The sequence below is a fragment of the Thermobia domestica genome, chromosome 16 (genome assembly GCF_964235325.1).
Source record: "Thermobia domestica chromosome 16, izTheDome1.hap1.1, whole genome shotgun sequence".
NCBI lineage: Eukaryota > Metazoa > Arthropoda > Insecta > Zygentoma > Lepismatidae > Thermobia > Thermobia domestica.
Genome location: NC_137469.1, coordinates 7,656,342 through 7,683,131, shown reverse-complemented (window position 1 = coordinate 7,683,131; position 26,790 = coordinate 7,656,342). Strand labels below are relative to the sequence as shown.

At 36.7% G+C, this 26,790-nt stretch overlaps 2 protein-coding genes across 5 annotated transcripts in view; both read right to left on the bottom strand.

Annotated features, from left to right (window-relative positions):
• The window catches only part of LOC145672898 (aldehyde dehydrogenase, dimeric NADP-preferring-like), a 448,381-nt gene that overhangs the window by 193,519 nt on the left and 228,072 nt on the right, over positions 1–26,790 (bottom strand). The window lies entirely within an intron of this gene.
• LOC145672401 (beta-1,3-galactosyltransferase 5-like) lies at positions 8,185–9,820 on the bottom strand. The gene has a single exon (XM_081741556.1). It carries the CDS (start codon positions 9,490–9,492, stop codon positions 8,305–8,307), a length of 1,188 nt encoding a protein of 395 aa, XP_081597682.1. The 5' UTR covers positions 9,493–9,820; the 3' UTR covers positions 8,185–8,304.

Genomic DNA, 26,790 nt, shown 5'->3' with positions numbered 1-26,790 from the left:
TATTTTATTTTATTTTTGTAAAGTTTGAAACGTTTCCAGAGATCCAGTGTAGATAAATACAGTCTGAATATCATCCAAGGTTAGTAAGTATTGCCTGAAGCCCAACTCCACTTTCAACCAATCACGTGAGCTTTTTTCAGGTCAATTTACTAGAGTAACTCAGGCCAAAATGGAATGCAACCCTCGGAGATTACATGAGGAGTAGTACGACGCAAATTCGCTAAAACTCATTAAAATACCGTTAAAAAAACGTGACTGTTAGACTAAAATGATTATAAAACTTATAATTAAATATTATACGTAGCTTCTTTTTACTGCGACGTGAAAAGATTTAGGTACTTTACCTTGCTACGTAGTAACAGTGCCGATAGGCCTAAGATATTCAGATTGATGCATATTAACTTGAGATAAATTCACTTGTGTAGTTCTGAACACCATAATACATAAAATACAGTGCGCTGTTAAGAGTCTTCATCCCGGCGAAATTAAAATACCGCTAATTTTACAGTAATTATGTGATATCTTCAAATAGATTAAAGATAATTGAAATATGGAACAAGAGCGCCCTAGACAATATTATTTTGCGTGAGGTACCGTTATCACAAGTCACCTAGTGGCTTTCCGTTTTCAGCTGTTTAGAAACGCGAAAATAAATGTCTATTTTCAAAATGGCTCGAAATCGAAAGCAGATAAGTGAGTCGTGATAACGGTTTTCCATGTAAAATATTATTGTCTAGGGCGCTCTTGTTCCACATTTCGATTATCTTTTATCTATTTGAAGATATCACATAATTACTGTAAAATTAGCGGTATTTTAATTTCGCCGGGATGAAGACTCTTAATATATAAAAACGAACAATTCAGATGCCTAAAAGAAACGATCCATGCTCCTCTTCTTTCCTTTAGTGAACCATTATTGACACTCTAAAGATCACTATGAAAATGAGTGGCAAGGATAGTAATTCTGAATATTATGAAAATACTTCTTGACACTACTTCTAATACGTACAGCGATATATCTATAATTTCGCAATATAAAAAGTATTGCTGTTTAGGGCTGTAATTCTTTGATATTTTACTATTATTTCGCCATCTTGTCGTTTCATGTCTTCTCCTTAATGTATCCACTGTTACCAGCCTCGATTTCTTGTCGTATTCCAGAGTATAAAAAGGGTAGCACTAGAGTTCATCAGCATACAAGTACAAGGTATTATAACACTTACAATACTCATAGGCGGAGTTATAGGGGCATGAGGGGCATTTCCCCCAACTTTTTTGAAAAAAAATGCCACCTATAAGATGGCCACCTACCAAGACCTCCGAGACCGACCAAAAGGTCTTCCCCCACTGCCCCTCAGCAGACAATTCCTAGCTCCGCCTATGCTTATACTGTGAAATCTTATTAAACTAGCTAAATGTAATTGCTGGGAAACAAGGTCCGCATTACAAGCAGGACTCTGAAACAAGGACCCCATTAAAAGCGGGGCTGGGAAACAGGTATCCCATTACATGCAGGGCTGGGAAACAGGTGTCCATTATAACGGGGGCTGGAAAACAGGACCCCATTACAAGCGGGGCTCTAAAACAGGGGCTTCATTGTAAGCGTGGTTAGGAAACATGGATCCCATTTTAAGCAGGGTTGGGAACAACGGTCCCATTATAAACGAATCTGGGTAACAGGGGCCTTATTACAAACAGGGTTGGGAAACAGGACCCCATTACAAGCGAGGCCTTCATTACTTGCTCCATAAGAGCCTAGTGCATAAAAATACAAAATACCGTAGTTGTACGTGCGTATTATCTTATTTCCTTTCTCTTAGATATTGCTTAGAAATTATATTACAGGTAGTTTTTGTCTTTAAAAGTTTGGGGGCCCCAAAAGAGGGGGGCCCTAAGCTATAGCTTGTTTAGCTTATACATAAACCCGGCACTGTGTAAGACTTAGGTGAACTAGTATTGACCACGAGACTAGTCTAGAATTTCTTGTCGCGTCTAGAATTTGAAAAGCTACTTCCCGCCTTCACTTATTTTCTTGTCTCGTTAGCAACGTTTAAGCATAATGTTCAGCCAAAAGACATGGTGGCTTAGTGGTAGATTGCTCACTTTTGGTGTTAGAAGTCCGTGGTTGTATCCCAGGTCATGTAGGTTTGTGGTAGACGACATCGTGTTCATGATTTTTGTCGTAGTTCTTCCTGTTCTCCTACATTCTCATTCCACTATCCTTTCATAATTATTCACTTTGATTTAACCATCCATCTCTTTAGAATAAAGGAAATAACCGTGGGACGTAAAAACTAGCAATTTCATTTTATTTACTAACAGCGTTAACCTTTAATAATTACCTTTTACATGTTAAAAACGATCTTGAGGAAAACTTTTGTTGTATAAACCATATAAGATTTGTATTTTAGATTAATTTGTTACTGATTTTTCGCTTCTCAATATTTCTACTTTTTCTGAGCCCCTAAAATTTAAAACACACACTTTGCACTATCTATGTTCCTCCCTTTGTGGATAATCTTAGATTAATGGAAGTATCATACTTGAAAAAATTTAAAACAAGAATTTTAGGAATGGTCAAAAAATGGATCAAAAGATTGCAATCCCAGCAAAGAATTAGTTTTCGGATCAGGATTTGGGAACCTCGTAATGAAAGGAGGGTCGAATTGCAACGTTGTGAAGTCTTCACTTTCCATGCCCGTTGGGAAGACTTGACATTCCGTTTCTCTCACTCAGTGACAATTATCTTCGTGCGATACAGAAACTGCGCAGCCCGGTGAGTTTAGGCAGAAACCATTCCTAGTGAACACTGGTCGCCAGCTTTAAATTTCTAGACGCCAATGGCGACCTGGCGACCGGAAATTTTGCGGCCTGGGTTACATTATATCTAGTTGTCCAGATATAAGGCGTACAAGAAAGATCAGGGACCACAAAGTTTTTCAACGGCCTCTAAATCAAGTTTTCGTATGTTTTACGGAAAAACACATCATACTAAGTTAAGTGATAGTTTGGGTTTGGTTACATTATATGTAGTTTTCCAGATATAAGACCTATAACATTTTTTTTTAAATTCAAATATGTTTTGATCCAAAAATATTTTTGGCTAATTATATCAGTGTTTATTTTACTAAATGTAAGTATTATTTCATAAATTACCTTTCAATAACTTTTATGTCAACGAAATCGAAGACCTATTTATATGCGTTAAGTGAATGCATTCGACAATGTTTGTAAGTTATATAAAATAAATCCTGACTGAGCAACTGATCAAGTCCAGGCCAAACAGCTTAAGCTAGAAACTTGACTTTTGGACATGGTATAGAATTTGTGGTCTAAAGTCCCATTAAAGATTTTTGGAAACTGGACAGGTAAGCGGAAAAAGAGGGGTTTGCAATCATTATCTTAAAATGTAAATATGTCGAAGTCTCTAAAGGTTAGAGATATGAAATTTGGTATATGGACTTCATATTTAAAATAATTAGACATGAAGATCAGCGTTCTGTGATATTTAATCTAAAATGGAAGAAAACTGGATGAAAGGAAAAAGAGGTGGGAATTAAAGTTATTATAATTAAGATGTCGGTATCTCGGAATCTTTTAAGGTTATAAACATGAAATTCAGTATTGGACTTCCCATTTAAAATAATTAGACCCGTATTCGATTATTGTTTTAATATTTGCCCTAGAAGGAAAGAAATAAGGGGGAGAATAAAAAAGGATGGAAATATAATTGTTACATTTGGATTGTAGTATCACGAAATCCTTTAAGGTTAGAGATATGAAATTTCTTATTTAAACTTTTCATTTCAAACAAATAAAAACGTTTCAGTGGTTTCTCATATTTTCTCTACGAGGGAAGAAAAAAGGCGGTAAGAGAGGAAAAGTCGGGGTTGCAATGTTAAAATAAGATGGCCAGATCTGGAGCGCTGGCTCAGTGGTTGAGCGTTCACGTCTGGTGCATGGGGTCCTTGGTTCGATACCACTTCGCGCCAAGTGAACTTTGTACTGGACAAACATCGTATGCGTGGGTTTTCTCTGAGTTCTCCCATTTCCTCCCGCTTTCTTCATTCCACCATTTCGTTTATTTCTCATCATCACCATCTCCTTTAGCCCAGCCATCATAACCGTGGGACGAAAAATTGAAAGATTTCATTTCATTTTCTTCGCAGCCAAATGGCTTCTGTGTAGGTGATCACGAGTTCGATCTCCAGATAAGGCGTGTCTTGGATAACCATCCAACTATAGTTCGGACTTTACTTCAGACAATAGGTTACGTGGGTTACCCGGTTACGTATCATATAACATAGATACTGAAAAAGGACATTATCATTCTCTCAAGGAGTCCAGAATCTCAGAGAAATTACTTAAAAAAAAATTGTTTGTTTGTTTTGACAAATGTAGTAATTAGAAACTTAAGAACACATATTGTATATACAATGCAACTACAGAATACGTGGAATGATAATGCAGATGTATTCCACGAAGAACACTTTAACAACATATTTAACCTTGACTCTTGGCATTGACTCCTGCTTTCGTCATCTTGTATTTTCTTAATTATTGTTTTTTTGTTATTTCCCTTCAAAGCAACGAAAACCCCTAGTAACTTACGAAATGTATGCCTAAGTGTGAATAATAATCAGTGGGAGATCCAGCCTTGGGGGCAGGGGAGCGTAGTCCCCCCTCCCCCAGTTTTTGGAGTGATAAAAATAATTGAAATGTTACTTATATATTTTTTAAAGTTTGTAGTAAGCGTTGTGTCTTTCGTTCTTTATTGGAAAATTTTTGAAGCATTAGATATTCCTAGTTCCTGTTAACGAAGTGTAAGCGGATTTCAAATTAAAATGACTTGTGTAAACTAATGATATACCTATTCATTGGCGGATCCAAGGGAGGGGCTATAGCCCTGCCCCTTAACGCTCAGGTATACACTGGATAAAATGGGCTTCAACCCTGCTTTACACTGGATAAAACGGCAAAATATGGTTTAGCCCCTCCCTTGATCATATCCTGGATCCGCCCCTGTACCTATCATAGTCTGTGTTCTGGCTGGTCCCACCAGTTTTCACCTTCTGGATCCGCCACTAATAATAATAATAATAATAATAATAATAATAATAATAATAATAATAATAATAATAATAATAATAATAATAATAATAATAATCGATGCAATCGGTTCTGAGTTCGATTCTCGGTTGGGCAGTCGGTCGAATAAGTTTAAAAAGCTTTTTCAGGCCAGCCACCCTGAATGAGGTTTTCCTGGGTTTTCCTCATTCACACCAGGCAAATGCCGGGGTTGTATCTAACTTATAGGTCCCAGGCCACTTCCTTCCTTTTTCAATCCTTTCTTCCTTCCCTTTCCCCAGATAGTTTGGTCGTCGAGGGATGTCATCCCACATACTACGTGACGTGCTAAATGGCCATAGATGTCGAAAGCCCAGAAATCTAAATCCTAAATAATAATAATAATAATAATAATAATAATAATAATAATAATAATAATAATAATAATAATAATAATAATAATAATAATAATAATAATAATAGCTGTGCGAAATGGAAAATTAATGAAGTATTGATAAAAAGAAAGGAAGAAAAGAATATTTTTGGGAACAATTAAAAGGAGAAAAAAATAATTAATTATGGACATCGTACAATTGCAGTTTAAGGGTCTTCACTACAGCGAAATTAAACTACCGCTAATTTTAGAGTTTTTCTGTAATATCTTCAAAACAAATAAAAAATATTCGAAAAGTAGAAACGTAGTAAACTAGACAATACGATTTTGCATGTGATACCGTTATCACAACTTATCTGTCTGCTTTCAATTTGTAACTGTAGATAGATTTAGCATTTTTTGCTGGTTCTGTAAATAGCAGCATACCAAAAGCAGATAGGTGAATTGTGGTAATCACATGGAAAATCGTATTGTCTAGTTTACTACGTTTCTGCTTTTCGAATATTTTTATTTTTTCTGAAGATATTACAGAAAAACTCTCAAATTAGCGGTAGTTTAATTTCGCTGTAGTGAAGATCCTTAAGCAAAAATAGAAAACTGGAAGATTTTTTTTTTTTAAGTTGAGAAAGTGGACAGGATAACCATCGCCTCCTTCCGTCAGTATTTGTTATTCATTAGTTTCTGGTGGGTTTCAAAGTCGTGGGCTGCATACGGAACTTATAATTGTTATGTTTTGCATTGACTTATAGACACTGCAATTATACAGACAATTGCAACTCTTTCTAAGTTCTCAGTGGTAAAGCCTTCATCTCGGGTGCATGGGATACTTGGTTCGATCTCAATTCGTGCCAAGTAAGCTTTATGGTGGACAAATATTGTGTGCGTGGGTTTTCCCGGGGTTCTCCCGTTTCCTCCCACTTTCTTCATTCTACCATTTCTATTAATTTCTCATCATCACCAAAACTTAAAGATTTCATTTCGCCTTTTGTTTCGTTTCTGAAAGAAAGAGCTTTAAAGAGATGAAAATTAAGCAAGGGCACCGATCCGGGGGCCCGGGCCCCCCAAAGCTTATGTGGGCCCCCTCATTCTATTTGTGAATATTTAATATTTGGCATAATTTGAATGCAATTTGTCTTAAAATCCTCATATATATATATGCTGTCTGTATATGAATGCCCCCCAATTTACAGAGAAATTGGCGCCCTTGAAAAAGGGAGGGAAACATATTTATATGAAAATTAAGTGAAACATGCCCTAGCCTATGCTTTCTTTGCCTAGCAGACGTATTGTTTCGAACTGAAAATGGGAGTTTTAGATCCTTGCTACTAGGTTTAGAGCGGAAGTGACGAAATCACTTACCCATAAAAAATGACTGGAAGCTACCGAAATGCGGGTGTGGAGAAGAATGGAACGAATTAGCTGGGTCAAAAGGAAAACGAATGATAGGATGTTAGAAATGGTAGAGGAAAAAAGAACAATATTAGATATTATTAACAAGAGAAAGAGAAATTGACTGGGACATAGGCTAAGAAGGAAATATAAGGATCATGCTAGAGGGTATTATGGCAGGAAAAAGAGGGAGGGGGAATGAGACTACAATTGATGAAGGATCTCAAAACAGAGAAATCGTACGTGAAGACTAAGATATTAGTGGAAGACCGTGGAATCTTCTCAGTTGCGGCAACTCACCTGCCAATAATATCAGAATACTTCTGATGATGATGATGATTGATACAGGATATTAAATAGAACTAGGCCTATTGTTAAGTCCAGACTGAGAAATTCGGGGAAAACTGTGGTGCATAAGAGCGTCTTCAACAGCGAGACAAGTAACAGATCAGTGGTGTACTCAAAGTCGGTTACCGGATTTTAACTCCCTCTTTCTACAAGCTGATATGGGAAAATAAAACTTTACCATACTAAAATATGCATAAAAGTATCGCGTGTTTCCAGAAGCGATATGAATGATGCTTCAACTAGTATTTCCACAAGAATAGATTTAGGGATGTCTCGTCTCGCACAAAAAAAGTGGCTCAGTGGAAGAGCATTCACCTCTGGTGAATGAGGTCCTGGGTTCGATCCCAGCTCGCGCCAAGTGAACTTTGTGGTGGATAAACATCGTGTGCGTGGGTTTTTTTCGGAGTTCTCCAGTTTCCTCCCACTTGCTTCATTCCACCATTTCATTCATTTCTCATCATCACCGTCTCCTTTAGCCTAGCCGGCATAACCGTGCGACGTAACACTTAAGATTTCATTTCATTTTTTCTTCTCGTAAACATGCAGTAAAAATGCTTTCAAGTGTCGAAAAGTATAGCTGCTATTTGATACTATTGAATTCAAGGAATACTGTCTTACCTGGTATTTAGCAGATTGAGACAATTTGATAAATTAATTACTTAATTAATTGGATTCTCATTGATCCATTGAAGATTAAGATCTATATTCAGCACCCGGCTATATGAAACATGAATCTATAATTTTAGGATACGAGCTATTGTATAATACGTTTAAATTTAGAGGCTCTACTACTGGAAATCGAACCCGGGATCCCTTACACCAAAGGTGAACGCACTAGCTACTAGACCAGCACGAATATTCGAGAACTGTGTCAATATATGATTCATATGTAACTTTTGTAAATATCACGTACCGTATTAGAAGTGAAACTTAGACCTTCTGAAACCAAAAATTAAATCATTAATTTTCAAAATTAGAAAAACTCGTTGAAGACAAACAACGTTTATATATAATATAGTAAACAAAATAGGTATTACATAATTATATTTTCACTTTTATAATTAAGCTCTGAGAAATCACGTGACTTTTTTTTTCTCCTTATGAAACTAGTTCCAATCCAACAAGTCACCAGAATTCCGACATTCCTCTTTCGCCCGTAAGGCCTTAACTAACAACGGCATGTGTTGGTTTTCACTCACATGATGCATTGTAAATATATATAAAAAATTACAAGGTTGCCAATCGTTGCTATAAGGCGAAAACCGTGCAGCAGACCTGAGTTCGATGCCCAGACTCCGTAACACCACACTAACAAATGCGTCTTCTACGGGGAATATCGGCATAGTCACACATTTTTTAATAAATTTTTCTGGCATTGAACCTGAGAGCATATAACCCGTGCCACTAGCATACGGAGGATACGTTGGGAATGGATATTCTTCTTCCGACACAAACCATTTACTTTTTCGGCTTCTTATTACTCGCAACTCGGACAACGGTCGTCCAACATATAAGTCAGACTCATCCATGTGCGTGCGTCGAAGTAAAAAATCTACAAGAATGCCAATATTCACAAAACAATCATCGTCGGTCTTTAAGACATAGTAAGACGAGCAATCTTCGGCGGCAAATTTTAATCCATGAATCACTTTAAGCGTTAAGTTCCGGTATTTGTCGATATAATTTCCTAAAAGAATATCTTTATGCGTTTGAGCTTCTATGTCCACTAGTGTATCTAACGCCGGAGTAGTTGCTTTACCGACTAAAAACACTGTTTTCCACAACATAGCACTATCGTAGTTTCGTCGCGCACTTTTTGTACTTCCAGTAAAAAATGATAAGAAATCTGGAATATTGTCGGAATTAAAATTGTCACTCAAGGCACCAAATTGTTTCACTATTTTGTTGACTGACTTGATAGAACCCCACGATTCCCGAATAGCTTGACGCCTCTGATAGTTCGCCGGCGCTGATGTCACTAAAATTAACAACAATAATTTGTTCTTTTTAGAGAGGCACTTTGGTCTTGCCGAAGCAAAAGGGTTTTCTAGCTCTTCTAAATCCATTTTATTTTTATTGTTGTCTTCCAGATTCACTAGCCATTGTTGAGGTGATGGATATATATCATTGTTGAGAGTATCTTGTTGTTGTATTGTTGAGGAAACAAGGTCCACTTCTCGAAGTATGAGGTCCTCTGTTAAATACACCAGAATAATCACACCACCAAGTATAAAAAGTAGAAAACTGCTAACTCGCGGAAGGCCCCAGAAATGAGTCGTACTTTTAAGTTTCATTGTTATACCTGACAGTAATCCATTCAGTTTTGATAGAAACGATTTGCATCATTCTTTCCTGTGATGTTTGTACGACAAGCATCTGTCGCTCCGAATACATACAAAGTATGAGTGTGAAGATGTTTCGATACACACACACGTGACACACGGCCGCAACGAGACAGACGAAGCAGGCGCTCCGCGAGAGCGCTGTGTGAGAACTGACTGACTCTTGCTGACGAAACAAAACTCTCCGAAGGTGTGCTCGCTTTACTTGGACACCGACCCGCGAACGAACCGTGGAAACTAAACTCGATTTTCATAGCGCACAAAATAGTTCTGGTTGTTGCCACGAGTTGCGTGACTGCCTCCTGGCGCTGTAGTAGGCGATTGAAGCAACTTTTCTTTCCACGTTTTGTGATCCTTGGGATCGCAAACTGAAAAGAAAAACAAAAATATTGATCAAACACCTTTGCTAGACAGAAAATAAACAGAGCGTGGAAGATACTTTTTTCTTCTTTTTTTCTTTCTATTTGTTTTCATTTTTACTATCGCATATACAGCAACACGTATTTCGATAACCGCTTTTTGGCAGAAAAAAAAAAGCTTTGGGATTCTCGCCTTACGATTGAGAAGACTACGGAAAGAATGTATGAAAAAATAACTTCTTGCACACATATGGGCTTACGACTTAAAACATTTATTGGTCAAATAAATTTTATTATATGTATCCCCATCGAGGCCAGAAGAAAGACCATGAGAGCAGGGAGGGGACTACTTTTTGATCTCGGAACACGCAAGCAGGCCATAAAGCATTTCATAAAACAATGTATTAGAACATGCAGTGGCGTGTACAACGGAGGTTCGTGGTTTACCCCCTCCTTGACGAAGATATTATGGGAAAGTAAGCATTTACTACATTAATATATAATTATATCGTACATACTAGCAGAATACCCGTTCTTCCCACGGGGAGAATGAGTTTCAATTTGGAAGTAAAGGAGTTGATTTGCACTTAAACCACATGGGAAGTGTGACAACCTGAAGCTCGTCTCGTGGCAACACTAATTCATATATATACAAGGGCGTCGATCCGGGGGGTGGCCCTCCAAAGGTCATGTGGGCCCCCACATACTTTTATGAATATGTATTGTTATATGTTTTTTATTGTTATATGTATTGTTGTATGTATTTTTTTATGAATGGGCCCCCTCAAAGTTACAGAGAAATCGGCACCGTTGTACATTATATATATAGATAGATAGATAGATATATAGAGATAGATATATAGATAGATATATATATAGATAGATAGATAGATAGATAGATAGATAGATAGATAGATATTATCAGGGCGGAACCAGGGGGCAATCGCCCCCCCCCCCCGAAGGTGAAACTTTCTTATTTTATATATAAATAAAACCCATCCGAGAGCTCTTAAAAGTAGGTCTAAGTAGCAGTATTACGACTTACCGTCCCCCCAGAAGTCCATTCTGGATCCGCCCCTGGTATATATGTATCGAAAGAGAGAGAGGTAAGTTGGTTGACTAAACCCCCTTTGGAATCCTGCATGCACTACTGAGATCACTGATGATATGTGTATTCGTAACACGAGTAATTTCTGCATCTACAAAATCAATTAAAAACCACAAGCACAGAATCATGAGCAGAGAAGTTGATTCAGGAACTTAACTATAGATTATATTATTAAGTTACGATAAATATATATTTGGTCGCGGTGACTTAGTGGTAGAGTTCTCCTCTCTAGCGTTTGGGATCTCCGGTTCGATCCCAACTTGCGACAAGTGGGCTTACAAACATCGCGTATGTGAACTCTCCCGTTTCGTCCCACTTTCGTCATTCCACAATTATCATCTACCTCATCAGTACCGTTTCCCTTTGCCTTTGGTGCTTAATTGTGGGACGTTAAAGTAAAATAAAATGCATGAAATTAAATTAAATCTTTCAATTTCACGATTACGCCCTTTATCGAGTAACTAAACCTACGAACACGATGTTGTCCACCACGAACTTACTTGAACGGGGACCGAACTAGGGACCGCACGCAGCAGAGGTAACCGCTGTGCTACTGAGGCATCGCAGCTCCGTTGAAAACATCGTATAAATCTAAAAACGTTAATTGAAACAAATTTAAAATTAAATTTTAAAGGTTGATGATAATCTTAGGTCATTATACATTATTAACCATAATATATAGTGTACTGTGGTCTTTCCATTGTGATAGAGTGATACAGAGTAGCAAGAAAGCATTCGGCCAATTGGCGCGTGCCTGGCTTTTGCCTTTCTACGCTTGCACTTGAAACGCATGCTTTCATACAATCTGCCTTTTGTTGTACTTGTAAGCAATGCTTTAGACCCTTCGCAGAGCGTCACTGGCCGTTCATTGGCTATTGACTTGACTTGACTTGCAAATCGCTTGCGTCAAGCTTTGCACGTTTTCACGTTTTCACGTTTGCACGTTTTCCAATAAAGCTGGATGCAAGCTTGGCCGACTTGCAAGTCAAGCTTACAGCAAGCAGGTTTGCAAGTTGTCTCTGTTACCAGAGATGGTTTCGATTGGCTCTACAATATTAGTTTCAGTTGAATTTGAGACGTGCGTTAAGCACCTTATTGTTGACTAGGAATAGCATACGTTGTAGCGTTGAAAACATTCGTTGTTGTCGATTATGTTCGGAAGTTACGCAATAGAACTTACCTTGAATCATTCAATTTTGTATTATGATAAAAATAATATTTCAATACAAGAGTAAATCTTTGGACTGAGAAAAATATGTTATCCAGACTACGATATATTGCACAGCAGTGTATTGTTTACTGCGGAAATCTGTACGGAGCATACGTTATCCATATACTACATGCTAACTGTCCTTTTCCCATTTTGCCGCTGCAGGATGTCTGACATCTAACAGTTTCATGTATATTACATACGTATACATATGTTATACACGTCCATATATGTGTGTGAGATCCTTACTGCCTATATACAGTTATTTATTTCGTACGGAAAGTACATTTGGAACAAAGTTACGAAAATTATTATGAAACACACGTTTTCAGTTATAAGTTTGCTGCTGGATGGTACATAATAGTCATAAGTTAAGAGTCTTCATCCCGGCGAAATTAAAATACCGCTAATTTTACAGTAATTATGTGATATCTTCAAATAGATAAAAGATAATTGAAATGTGGAACAAAAGCACCCTAGACAATATTATTTTGTATGAGGTACCGTTATCACAAGTCACCTAGTGGCTTTCCGTTTTCAGCCGTTTAGAAACGCGAAAATAAATGCCGATTTTCAAACTGGCTCGAAATCGAAAGCAGATAAGTGAGTCGTGAAAACTGTATCTCACGCAAAATAATATTGTCTAGGGCGCTCTTGTTCCGCATTTCGATTATCTTTTATCTATTTGAAGATATCACATAATTACTGTAAAATTAGCGGTATTTTAATTTCGCCGGGATGAAGACTCTTAAGTCCAAACACTACATGATTTACGCATGTAACCTGCCTTTTTATGTATGCCACATACGTTTTTTTTTTCTCAGTGTGCTTCTACGTTGAAAGAACATTTGATTGTACCATTAGTGAAAAGTGACCACGCTTAAATGGATTCCTATTATGAGGTTTCAACAGTAGCGTACGCAGGAATTTATTTCGCGGGGTGGTCCAATCTCAATGTGAGAGTATTTTATGTTAAACTTCCTAAAATTGCCCCTATAATTAGGCTAAATATACACAAAAGTAGAAATTTCGGGGAGGTCCCGACCCCCAGGACCCACCCCGTGCGTACGTCTCTGCGTTTTTAATACTGATTTGTGGACGCCGAATTCTAACTATAATGTTTCTTAAACGTATTCACCCATGGAGGACACGAGAAAAGTGACCTCAAATTTGGAATTTATGAGTTACTGCTTATGTCGAAAGTGAATGTGCTCACACTCCATTAAGTTTCTAAATCTGTTTTTTCTTTTTAAATATTAATTTGAGGATCCAATTGAAGTTTTTTTTTCTTTAACTTATGCATCGATTGGAGTCACGTGAAAAATGATTATACGTCCTATAACTAAATGTGCAGTTAAATATAGTGGAAAATTTTCCACCAAACATCACTATACACAATATCCAAGATTGTCCGGATTATGAAAAGTTTTTTCATTTGTTTCTACATCGTGATGAAAATTTTCCGATTCATGAAAATTCCTTTCACTTGTTTCTACAGAGCAATAAAACTTTCCGATTCACAAAAAGTTGTTTTACTTTTTGCTTCAAAATAATGAAAATTTTCCGATTCATGAAAATTACTTTCACTTGTTTCTACAGAGCAATAAAACTTTCCGATTCACAAAAAGTTGTTTTACTTTTTGCTTCAAAATAATGAAAATTTTCCGATTCATGAAAATTACTTTCACTTGTTTCTACAGAGCAATAAAACTTTCCGATTCACAAAAAGTTGTTTTACTTTTTGCTTCAAAATAATGAAAATTTTCCGATTCATGAAAATTACTTTCACTTGTTTCTACAGAGCAATAAAACTTTCCGATTCACAAAAAGTTGTTTTACTTTTTGCTTCAAAATAATGAAAATTTTCCGATTCATGAAAATTACTTTCACTTGTTTCTACAGAGCAATAAAACTTTCCGATTCACAAAAAGTTGTTTTACTTTTTGCTTCAAAATAATGAAAATTTTCCGATTCATGAAAATTACTTTCACTTGTTTCTACAGAGCAATAAAACTTTCCGATTCACAAAAAGTTGTTTTACTTTTTGCTTCAAAATAATGAAAATTTTCCGACTCATAAAAATTTCTTCAATTTTTCCGTATTAGACAGAAAATATTTCGATTCATGAAAAATTGTTTAACTTCTTCCTACATAGTACTGAAAATGGTATGAGCCATGAAAATTTTCAGGTTCTTTAAACGATCTTTCATTTTTTAACATTTTTATACATGATTTCAATTAATTTTATGAATACTGAGGAACTGTTACTTGATCACTGATATTTGTTAAGAACGGGAAATTTTCTGGAAAAAATATAGCAGAAAATTTTCTACCTCACATCACGGCTAAACAACGATGTAGGAATAAGTGGAGTATTTTTTTTTTATGAATCGGAAAATTTGCCGTTTCAAAATTTTTCCGGAAAATTTTCATCGCTGTACAGGACAGACAATTTTTCGATTCATGAAAAATTGTTTCACTTGTTCCTACATAGTACTGAAAATTGTCTGAGCCATGAAAATTTTCAGATTCTTTAAACGATCTTTCACTTTTTAACATCTCGATACATGAAATCAATCAATTTTATGAATGCTGAGGAATTGTTACTTGATCACTGATATTTGTTAAGAACGAAAAATTTTCCGGAAAAATATAGAAGAAAATTTTCCACCTCACATCACGGCTAAACAACGATGTAGGAATAAGTGGAGTATGTTTTTATGAATCGGAAAATTTTTCCGATAAATTTTCATCACTGAACACAGTATAAGATTTAAACCTCCAACGTTATTTTTCCACTAAGTTCAAAAATTATCCAGGGATAATGTGTTTAAAATTTGATGTTGTTTCACTACAATCACTTGTGTAAGTAAGGACACTAATATATATGTGTGAAAACCTCCAACGTTATTTTTCCACTAAGTTCAAAAATTATCCAGGGATAATGTGTTTAAAATTTGATGTTGTTTCACTACAATCACTTGTGTAAGTAAGGACACTAATTTTGTTTTGAAACTGAATATAAAGTAATCAGATCGGAGGACAGTAAAAGCAGAAATTTAGGGAATAGGATAAGACAAGATCATGGAAAGAGCGACAAATTAAACCAGAAAATTGATTATCAAGCACGCTGCCACTTTAATCACTCGACTCGGCTGAAGTTTGTCGATAATACACGAAGTATACCAGGAACAACAACGCACATGAGTGTATAAATGCAATATTCATTAAATATTATTGCAGCATGTAGCCTTAGCTACTGACGTTCCCACTGCTGATCTGACATCTATTAGTAAATTATTGACTGAGATATCGTGTCCCGCGTTTTCAACAATATCATGCTCACAACAATGGAAATAATGAGGAAATCAAAATTTTGTATAGATAATGAACTACATATTGCACTAATACATACATCTGCATGATTTGACATCTATTGGTGAATTACTGACTGAGATATCGTGTCCCATGTTTTCAACAATGGAATGCTCACAACAATGGAAATAATGAGGAAATCAAAATTTTGTATGGATAATGCACTAGATATTGTACTAATACATACTTCTGTATGATTTGACATCCATTGGTAAATTACTGACTGAGATATCGTGTCCCGCGTTTTCAACAATGGAATGCTCACAACAATGGAAATAATGAGGAAATCAAACTTTTTATGGGTAATGCACTAGATATTGTACTAATACATACGTCTGCGTGATTTGACATTCATTGGTGAATTACTGACTGAGATATCGTGTCCCGCGTTTTTAACAATGGGGTAATCAAATAATGGGTAATGCATTAAATAAGTTGAGATACGATAATGTTTTAAATTTGGTTTTATTATTGCTGTAAATAAAGTAGTTATTGTAACCCAATCTTTATTATTATTATTATTATTATTATTATTATTATTATTATTATTATTATTATTATTATTATTATTATTATTATTATTATTATTATTTATAATAATAATAATTTTCTAATATTGGGCGAGGGGTGCGCCATCTAATAGCTCCGCTTCAAACTACTTACAGGTAGGGAAGAACTCTAAACTGTAACAAAACAAACTAAAATCTCCGTGCGGAGAACAGAGACTTGTGTTAGAAAATTATAAGTCTATTTACATATTCAAGTGTGAAAAACATGGTTAACATTTTTCTTTCCTTTTTAATTCCAGGAAAAATATGTTTCAGGCTGGATATGTGTACTGTGTACAGAGACCAACTCAAAAGTGGTATGAGATGCTGGAGCGATCAGTTGATATACATAAATTAATTGAAACAGACTCAGACACAGAACGACGGAGAGCGAATGAGGAGAATGTCATGCATTTTGCGAGGCATCAAAACACGATGACAAACCGTACATGGCATGTTAAAATCATACTTCATTAAACCACCAATCCGCGTCCATGTGGAACGAGATTTAATGTTTTTTAATTTGGGTGAAGCTTGTTAAAGTCATTTGAAATATCGACATTTTGAAAACTTGCCTCTCTCTTTTTTTTTTCATTCACAGTCCACACAACAACTTCCTATATGTATTTACAGAGCTTGTGTTCGGTTTAATGTATGTAAACACATTTAATCTAATATAAATAAAGTAAAGATTTTGTTTGTGTGTCTGTCTGTCTGTGTACGGCCTGGGGACTAGACGAGTGGACCGAGAGTTACCAAATTTTGGTTACGGCAGGGCCGCCCACATGGGGGAATGTATGGCGCAAGCTGCGCCATTGAGAAAAATTTTGGGGGGGATTTTACTCTACTTTCGAACTAGCAATTTTACTGTCGGAATAGCATTAAAACACGATTTTGAGAAGCTAATTTTCAAAAATTTTCCGGGGTGAACCCCCGTACCCCCTGCTTCGATACTCGATGAATGAAGTACCGCGCAAGTAGCCGTATGGAAGGAAAGGTTGGTTCGTTTTAAGAGAAAAGGGCCGCCCACAGGAGGGATGAATGGTGCAAGTTGTGCCATCGAAAAAAAAAATTGGGGGAATAAAAAAATTGGGGAAGAATCTTACTCTAATGTCGAATAAGTAATTTTGCTGTCGTCAGAATAACATTGGAACACGATGCGATTTTTTTTTTTTTAATCTCGAGAATGAATCCCCCTACCCCCTGCTTAGAAACTCTATGAATGAAGTACCGCGCAAGTTGCTATATGAAAGGATGGCGCCAAGTTCTGGTGAACAACAGTTACAAACACTCAAGGAATCACTTTCAAATTTAGATTTGAAACTTGCCTATGTTGTCTGTTGAAAATTATAAAGTAGTTTGACATAATTGTGAGCTAGTGGTAACCATACAGATAACAGCCAAGTTTCAAATCTAAATTTGAAGTGAGCCAGTGAGTGTTTGTAACTGTTGTCCACCAGAACTTGGCGCCTATTTTTGTGATTTCAGTTCTTTTTAAGGCCACTCGTACTTGGCTCTTTTACAGGAATGTTTTTTGTTGGATATCACTTCTTTTGTAGGATAATTTCGAGGATAACATTTTCTTTTGGTATCAAACTCAATAACTTGTAACTTGCGTCTTACTTTTCATGTACAAGGGAATTATATCAATATTTTGTAAAGAAAAAATAATACTACTAATTGTAAAAAAAAAAAAAAATACCTGTGCCATACACAGCGTGTAGAAGTTTTTATACCCTTCAATATCCTTATAGAACATATTTAGTATTGTACACTACCAAGACTACTAATAAAAGTAATGCCATTTTTATAATTACTACTGCCCCTACTACTACTACTACAACCATTCTATAATACTACTACAGGAAATAAAAACAACAAAAATAACAATTACTTGTACTATAAAAACTACTGCTACACTGGGCAATTGTTTTTAGAGGACTTGAGTTTTGAGGAGGGAAGAGATTATTAGTTTTGGGGGGGAGTGCGCCATCAGCTTTGGGGGGATGGGCACCCCTGGGTTACGGGTACCTTGGTCCAGGCCCCAGACCAAAACGAAGCGTCTTTTTCAAAATTTGAAACAGGAGGTCTCAAGGGGGAGAGGCGTTTACCGAGACATGTAAAAATAATCCAAAATGACCGATATTAGTGTCCATAGTTTTCGCGGTCGCTGAGATCAATGGTGACACTCTGATGGCATTAATTTCCAAATTCTCCCCATTCGGCTGCGGGCCAGGGGTTACCGGGGGGAAGGGATACCGAAACATGTAAAAATAATCCAAAATGACCTATATTCGTGTCAAATCCATAGTTTTCGCGGTCGCTGAGATGAATGGTGATACTTCCATAGGCATTGACTCCCAAATCTTTCAGTTTAACGTCCCAACGATTATGCCTGTTAGGCTAAGGCAGACGATGATTAAAGCAAGTGAATAATGATTAAAGATTTGGTAGAATGAGAAAGTAGAAGGAAACAAGAGTATTCTGGCGTTGTCCACCACAAACTTACTTGGCCGGGGATCGAATCAGGGATCCAACACTCCAGAGATAAGCGCTCTGCCACTGAGCCACGGTGGCCTCTATGAAACCTTTCAGTTTTATGTCCCACGATTATGTCCTGCAGGCTAAATCATTAATGACACTGAGTGATTGAGATATTTGATGGAATGAGAGCGTGGGAGGAAACTAGAATGTTGTCCACCGCAAGTTGAGTTGGCGTAGGATTGAACCCGGGATCCTTAACAACAGAGATGAGCGTTCTATCATTGAGTTCCCGTGTCTCCGTTCCACGAGCACATATGTTAATCGCGCTCTACTCTAGTCATAAGAGCTAAATTCTGATTGGTTGAAGTTATCCGTTTCTTGCCACGTAGCTTACATATAGCACAAATCAAACGCTACATGCTGTCCCGTCCTTGTGACCAAGCACACGGGCTACTAACGAAAATCGCTTTCGGAGTGGGTTCAAAGCCCGGCTAAGGGAGTTATTTTTTATAATTTTAATAGCATGTTTACCACTAAAATAAGATAAAAATAATACTTATTTGCCCCTGTACGTAATATATAATGCATAAAATAATACTCATTTGCTCTTGTACGTAATATATAATGCATAAAATAATACTCATTTGCTCTTGTACGTGATATATAATGCATAAAATAATACTCATTTGCTCTTGTACGTAATATATAATGCATAAAATAATACTCATTTGCTCTTGTACGTGATATATAATGCATAAAATAATACTCATTTGCTCTTGTACGTAATATATAATGCATAAAATAATACTCATTTGCTCTTGTACGTGATATATAATGCATAAAATAATACTAATTTACTCTTGTACGTAATAATACTCATTTGCTCTTGTACGTATAATATATGTCACGAAACAGCTGAGCGAGCGTCAGAGAGGGAAGGAAGTTAGAAACCCCGCAAGGCTCGTTTTTTTCCATCCTTGACATTACGTCACACTCGGGTGGTGCAAATTCGATATTAATCTACCCTCATCCTAAACAACTTAAAACAATTGGCTAGGATTGGGCGTGAAAAAAATGCGTTCTACGATGAGTCTATGAGGTGAAAAATGATTCAAAGTCTTTTTCTCAAGCAGCTTTACTGAATACTGCATAGAAAGTATATTATCTAGGTAAGTAGTAGGATACATGAATTGATGATAAACATACAGACATAGGAACGAAAGAATATAAACATGTCACTTAATCCAGTGTAAACCACGTTTGAAGCCCCATCCATTACAAGCGACGCATGTTCCAGGATAATGTTTTTTAGTAGTTTTGGTGTTCGAGTGACATGGAGAGAAGTCCTTTGGCGTCACTGTGAATTGAATGAGACAATAGCTTTTATCAAGCGATGCAAGAGAGAGCAACCGATGTGCATACAGTAACATGATCCACTTCGCTTCTCGTCCATCAATATCTAATCAATATGTCGCTACCTGTATTATATTTAACAGGACACATTTTACATATAGGCCTACATATACACATCGTATACTATTTGATTCAACCAGAATTTTCTCCTCTGTATATCATATAAAGAAAAAAATGAGAAGGAACAACACTATAGAAGGTACGGATAAATTCTAAAAGATATATAAGTGCAGCACATGTAAAGGTAACTAAGAAAGTTCTGTCGCTTTTTCACCCACCACCTTCGAACATCGATATGTCATCTAACAGCCAACGTTCTGGAATGCAACGGATTCTATCGCGGTACAACTTGGTGGGCCGTGAAGCGAAGAAGGAATCAAGTGGATTTTGCACCTCTATCAGGGATTTGAACAGGCTTCCTCCAAGGTGATTGTCCAAGGAATGGAACAGGTGATAATCGGACGGTGCAATGTCCGGGGAGTATGACCGATGCAATAGTGTTTCCCATCCAAGGAGTAGAATGGTGTCCCGGGTCATCCTAGCCACGTAACAGGAGGATTCCTTCGCGATTCAGAAGTGCTGGCTCCAGAGTTTTGAGTTCTTCTTGAACAGGGTCAACTTCTGATAGTGCACATTGCATTGATGTTCTGACCAGCTGATACCAGTTCCCGATGCACGATGCCGCGAGCACTCCACCAAACACACAGGAGGATCTTCTTTTGGTGCGGTGCTGATTTCGGCTGTTTTGGAACCGGTTCATGGGATGCTAATAAAATAACCACGGCGCCGTGGAGCTAACCAAATATATATATATATATATATATATATATATATATATATATATATATATATATATATATATATATATATATATATATATATATATACTTTCCAGCACCGAGGAAATATGTCTGGAAAACTTACATGAGCAAGTTCCTAAGTGTGGAGTCTTAAAAAGTGAATTATATTTTCTATGTCGTTCAGTTTATACATTTTCAAAAATTAATTCTCATTGTTTATGGGCTTTTTTCAAAAAAGAAATATGAGAAATCTGATTTATGTAAGGAATTGCAATATTGCACCTCTTATAGCACATTGGATCTTTTAGTGTGTTTTCTGAAGAAGAAACAAAAAGGGCAAGAATAGGCGTTTTCATTTCCGCTAATGCTCCAAATTAAAGAATCCACTCAAGTGTAACGGAGAAAACAACGCCGGGAATCAAATCTTCTTTCACAAGACTCTGTTCTTCTCACTTTGATATATATATATATATCGCCTGAAATATATTTTTTTCTCTTCTTCTTCAGTTACTATTTCTGAGATTCTAAGATATGGAAGCTCCAAACTTCTTTGAGTTTTGAGTGGAAATTGAAGTTAAATTCTATAAGTTACCATTATTTGATACACCAAATGTAGACTAATGGTTGATATTGCTGAGAATTGGCAATTACAAAAATGAAGCTGAAATAAATATAGCTATACTTTGCCAACTAGTTTAAATTTTATGTTGGCCAGTCGACATTTTGCCACCATTTGTCCAACGGTTTGCACCTCACTTTTTTAAAAAAATGAATTTATTGTCGAATGCTCAGTAAAGCGGACATTGACGAAGTTTACGCCCAGGCATATCCCAGACATGTTCGATGGGAGATATGTCAGGCAACCGGGCAGGGCGGGGAGGTGTTGATATCTAGATTTCTACGAAGAAAGCTTGCTTATTCCTCGCTACATGCGGCTAGGTAAGTTTGTGTTGGACAACATCATGTCCGTGTGTTTTCTCGGGATTCTCCCCTTTCTTCTTACTTTATCATTCCACCAATATTTCCATCATTACGTAAAACTTAAAAAGATTTCATTTCATTACATTTTTTATGACTATCCGTGGTTTTACAATGAAAATGAAATGAAATCTTTTTAAGTTTTACGTCCCATGGTTATGCCTGTTAGGCTAAAGGAGACGGTGATTATGAGAAATGAATGAAATGGTAGAATGAAGAAAGTGGGAGAACCCTGAAAAAACCCACGAGCACGGTGTTTGTCCACCACAAAGTCCACACGGCGCGAGCTGGGATCAAATCAGGGACCCCAAGCAGCGGAGGTGAACGTACTACCACTGAGCCACCGCGCCCACACTGGTGGTTTTACAATGAGAAACCAAACTTGTTTTGCATATATATCTACACCAGCGTTTCCCAACCAGTGTGCCGCGAATGGACCGCTAGTGTGCCGCGAGGAAATCGAAACAAAACTATTAATTCTATAGCAACCAAATTGCAGGACATAAAAAAAAATGTATATTTTTGTATTTCACATAACTATGAATTTCTACCATGGAAAAAATACAGTAATTGTAATAAATTATTCTACATCTATTACTGTGTAGCAGACAGTATTTCGGCTCGTACACATTTCCACGATTAGCTGCTATATTACGTTTCAATTGAGTCATACTAACACCGAGAAATGGAAGCACTTGTACGGTACGCGTCAAGTGAACGTTCGTAGAACACTCATTCGTACGTGAATGAAAGAACAACACTTTGTTCAACAGCTGTGTTTTGACTTCGACGCATCGCAAGCTGTGTGATTGCAATAATATGCACAGGTTTTGGTTAAAACAGCAAAGTTAAAAGTACAAGACATTTGTTTGTTAGTTTGTTATTTAATTATCTTCGTTCTTAGTAAAAGGTTGGATACAGTTTTCGAAAAAGAAAGCGTATTTTTAGAAACCTGAGTCCTATATTTCATTGCAATTGTTTTCTATTTTAAAATTAGAATAAAAAAAATAAGCATAGTGAATAGCATGGGGGGAAAACCAGTGATCGAGCTTTCATCTCAGTAAGAAGGAGATCAGTAATCAGAGAAAAAATTACCATTGTATTTTATATTTGCAAATAATAATAATAATAATAATAATAATAATAATAATAATAATAATAATAATAATAATAATAATAATAATAATATCTATGAGTGTGCCGCGAGAATTCAAGTTACACCCGTACTGTGCCGCAAGTTGAAAAAGGTTGGGAAACGCTGATCTATAATACACTGTTGAAATACGTGGAGCAGTATATGCAGAGATGCCAAACAGTTTAGCAAACCTGTCAACTGAGTGACAGCAGCTATATCAAGAACCATATGCTACATACTATTACAGAGTGAAGTCCTTTAGATATAATATTTTCATGAATTAATTAGAAGCGAAGCTATTAGCACGGTGATAAACATGTTAGCTTATTGTGCCGCCGACTCTAAGTACATGTTGCCGCTTCATTCATAATTACACGAAGAGTAAGTTACGTAACTTAACTGTGACAACATTGCTAATAGCTCTTCCATATTTGCATTTCTAATGTGGAGAAAGAAAAAATCTACTTACAGGTGCACATTGAACAGGTTGGTTACGCACTACAGAAGGAAGCTTGTATATAATAATAATAATAATAATAATAATAATAATAATAATAATAATAATAATAATAATAATAATAATAATAATAAACTGGTCTGGACCTGGACAAGAATTCACAAAACAGGTTCTGTGTTGTAGGACATAAAGATATTTTTCCTAATCCCATATCTTAATTCATGGCGCAAAATTTCCGGTCGCTAGGTCGCCATTGGTGACTAGAAATTTAGATCTGGCGACCAGTTTTCAGTAGGATTATTTTCTGCCTAAACTCACAGGGCTGTGCAGTTTCTGTTTCGCAACCGTTTCATATAGCCTCGCTGCTGAACGGGACGTTAAACTCAATTCAATTCAAAATAATTATTACTGAATGAAAGAAACCACGGAATGTGAAGTCTTCACAACGAACATGGAAAGTGAAGTCTTTACAACGTTGTAATTCGACCCTCCTTTTCCATCCTCAATCGAAAACTTCATTACGAGATACCCAAATTTGCTTCCAATTGTCACATTTTATGCAGTTTTACCTGTAAGTACTGCTTGATGTGAGAGGCTTCATCAGTCTCAGCAGAGTTAAGACTGCCTATAAAGGAATCAGGAGCGGATCCAGGACGGATTTCTGGGGGGGGAGGCGGTGGGTTGTAATACTGCTACTTAGAGCTACTTTTAAGAGCGTCAAAAAATAAACTATATATTTTATTTATATATAAAATAAAAAAGTTTCCTCTTCTGGGGGGGCGATCACCCCGATCGCCCCCCCTGGATCCGCCCCTGAAAGGAATTCACTGAAGACTGACACACTGAATGATTTGCTGACAATTTATATCAATGGCCCTTCACTTAAGGACTGATCCGAAAACTGCAATCGACAACTTGTACTTCAGTGGAGAGAGAGAGCGTGAAGTCTTAATGTAAGATATTTTTAAACATGTATATGAATTGTCCAATTCAAAATTGATTATCCTGAATCTAATTGTCTCGTTTTGAAATTTTATGCCTTGATGTAATCTCTTTCTTTGTCAAACCAATGGCAGTGGACGGGGGGGGGGGGGGAGATAAACTCTCATAATATGTACGTGAGAGATACCATCATTTTTGGATTGGCGAGTGCGCGTGAGTATAGGGTGTTTCAAAATAGCACGACAACGTTTGGGAGGTGATTTCTCATCCCAAGATGAGACCAACCTGGGTACACAAATGCTTCCCTTCGGAGTTATAGTCTGCCGAAAACATGAAAAAAAAATCAACTTTAAGTGGGCGGCTATTCGAAGCGTTTGCAATGCGTTTTATTGCTCATGCATTAGAAGTCCTTACACTAGACATTGCATTAGAAGTCATTACACAATAAACTAGAATAATAATATGGTGTGTGTTATGTCACACCCTTTGCGTGAGGATTCTGACAATTTCTAGATGATTTTTTTTTTTAAATAAGTCTGGGTATAAATTTTGTATATAAAATTACAAAACGAGAACAAACAAGAAAAACTTTTCGAAATTAGAGACGAGAAGAAATTTCTGCAAAATTTACGAGTCGAGACAATAAAACTTCATTTCTCGTCTCCTGGGGAACACTAGCTGAAGATATGCAGTTCAATTGTATTTTTTTCTTTTACAGTAGGAATGCAATATACAGCAAGAACAGTTTCAATATATTGTGACTTGATAGAGAATATTCAAAGAAATATCTTTATGTATTCAAATAATAAAATGAACTTAAGAACTAAATCGTTTTAATGGAAGTTTGTAAAAGAAACAATCTTCTTCCCATGGCTAGTCGGCATTCTGTTTTAAACTATGGCCTATTGCTACAGTAGACACCCGAGTATCAGGCCTAATGTTGCGGAAGGGCAGGCCGGATACCAGAAAAGCAGGATAGGATCCTCTATAGTTACTACAACTTTTTTTTTTCGTTTATCACCCATTTTCAAATCTTTACTATAGTACACTTAAAAAAAACATTAGGCATACCCCAAGAACCATTTACGAATACAGTACTGTACGTATTGTACAGTTATAATCAGTAACAACGAGTACTATATTGAGGTCTGTTACACTGACGAAACAATGATCAAGGTGAATGAGAACGCTGCTCTTTACCTCTCACAAATTGTATCGGAGGTGGAGGATCGTAGCAGACGCCTGCTTCCAATGCCTTGGGAATGTTGCCAATGCAATTCCTTGCCTTCCTCATTTAATCACGATAAAAGAAAACTAAAGCCTGTGACAAACATCTTGGCATTTCAGCTAAACGAATAAAACGCAAGCTAGCTTTGACGCAATGTTGCCGAGTGCTAAGGGGAGTGGCTATGGCTAAGCAGACGAACTACAGCACGATCAGGTGGCAGAGGATAGACGTGAGTGTGTATAAAATAAATGTGGCAATACCGCTGGCCTCTCATTTGCTAGCAGCATTTTAAGAGAAGTTGGAGCGCCGCCTTCAAATGCCAAGATGTTTGTCACGCCGTTTAGACAGGATAGTACGGAGGCCGGGTAGTCGCGAGCAGGATACTTGGCAGTCTCCTGTAGTTCTTTCTAAGTTATACGGATATAGTAACATCTCATCTTAATATCTAGAAATTATTTAGAGCTTTCAAAGCGAAAGGGAATTAACTTCAATTACCAAAGTTGAAGTAAACACATAGAAAAGTTAACACTTTTCTACATTATAGGAATAATATACACTGTCTGAACATGATTTTTTTTTAAGTTCTGAAAGAAGCTTCTGATAGAGATCTTACATGTTAAATAAGTCCACAATGACCATGAATGAACCTGCTTTTTTTGTGCACTGAACATGTCATTTGTGAGTGAGCGATTCAGATTAAACATCGTCTTTAGGGATGCGCACGAGACGAGTCCAGACAGGATTTTCCTGACAAAATTCGAGTCGAGACACGGCTCTTGCAATAGAAAAATATACATTTTTCGAGTCGAGACATCACTTTTACAGCTCATTTTCGAGACGAGACACCCATAAATCTTGTCTCGTGAGCATCCCTAATTGTCTTGCAATGAAATCGTCGGCCTTCGTGACTGACTTCCAAGTGATTATCAGAGGGAAATCCGAGGTTGAACAATAAAAACTGATTTAGGATGAGTATTACCGAGTCTCATTTTCCCTATTTCCGACAATACAAACTACGCTAAATCTGCTTCAAGGGATTAATGAAAGCAGAAAAGAGCGTCTTTCAATGTTTCAAGGAATGAGGAAAAGTTATAATTTCTTTCTCAAACAAAACGTAAACAACAAGAAAGATCAAATGAGTTAGAATAAATGTATCTTTAAACTCAACGCGCCGCGCCGTGGTTTGTAAGAGGAAGTTATTTAAGTAGTAATT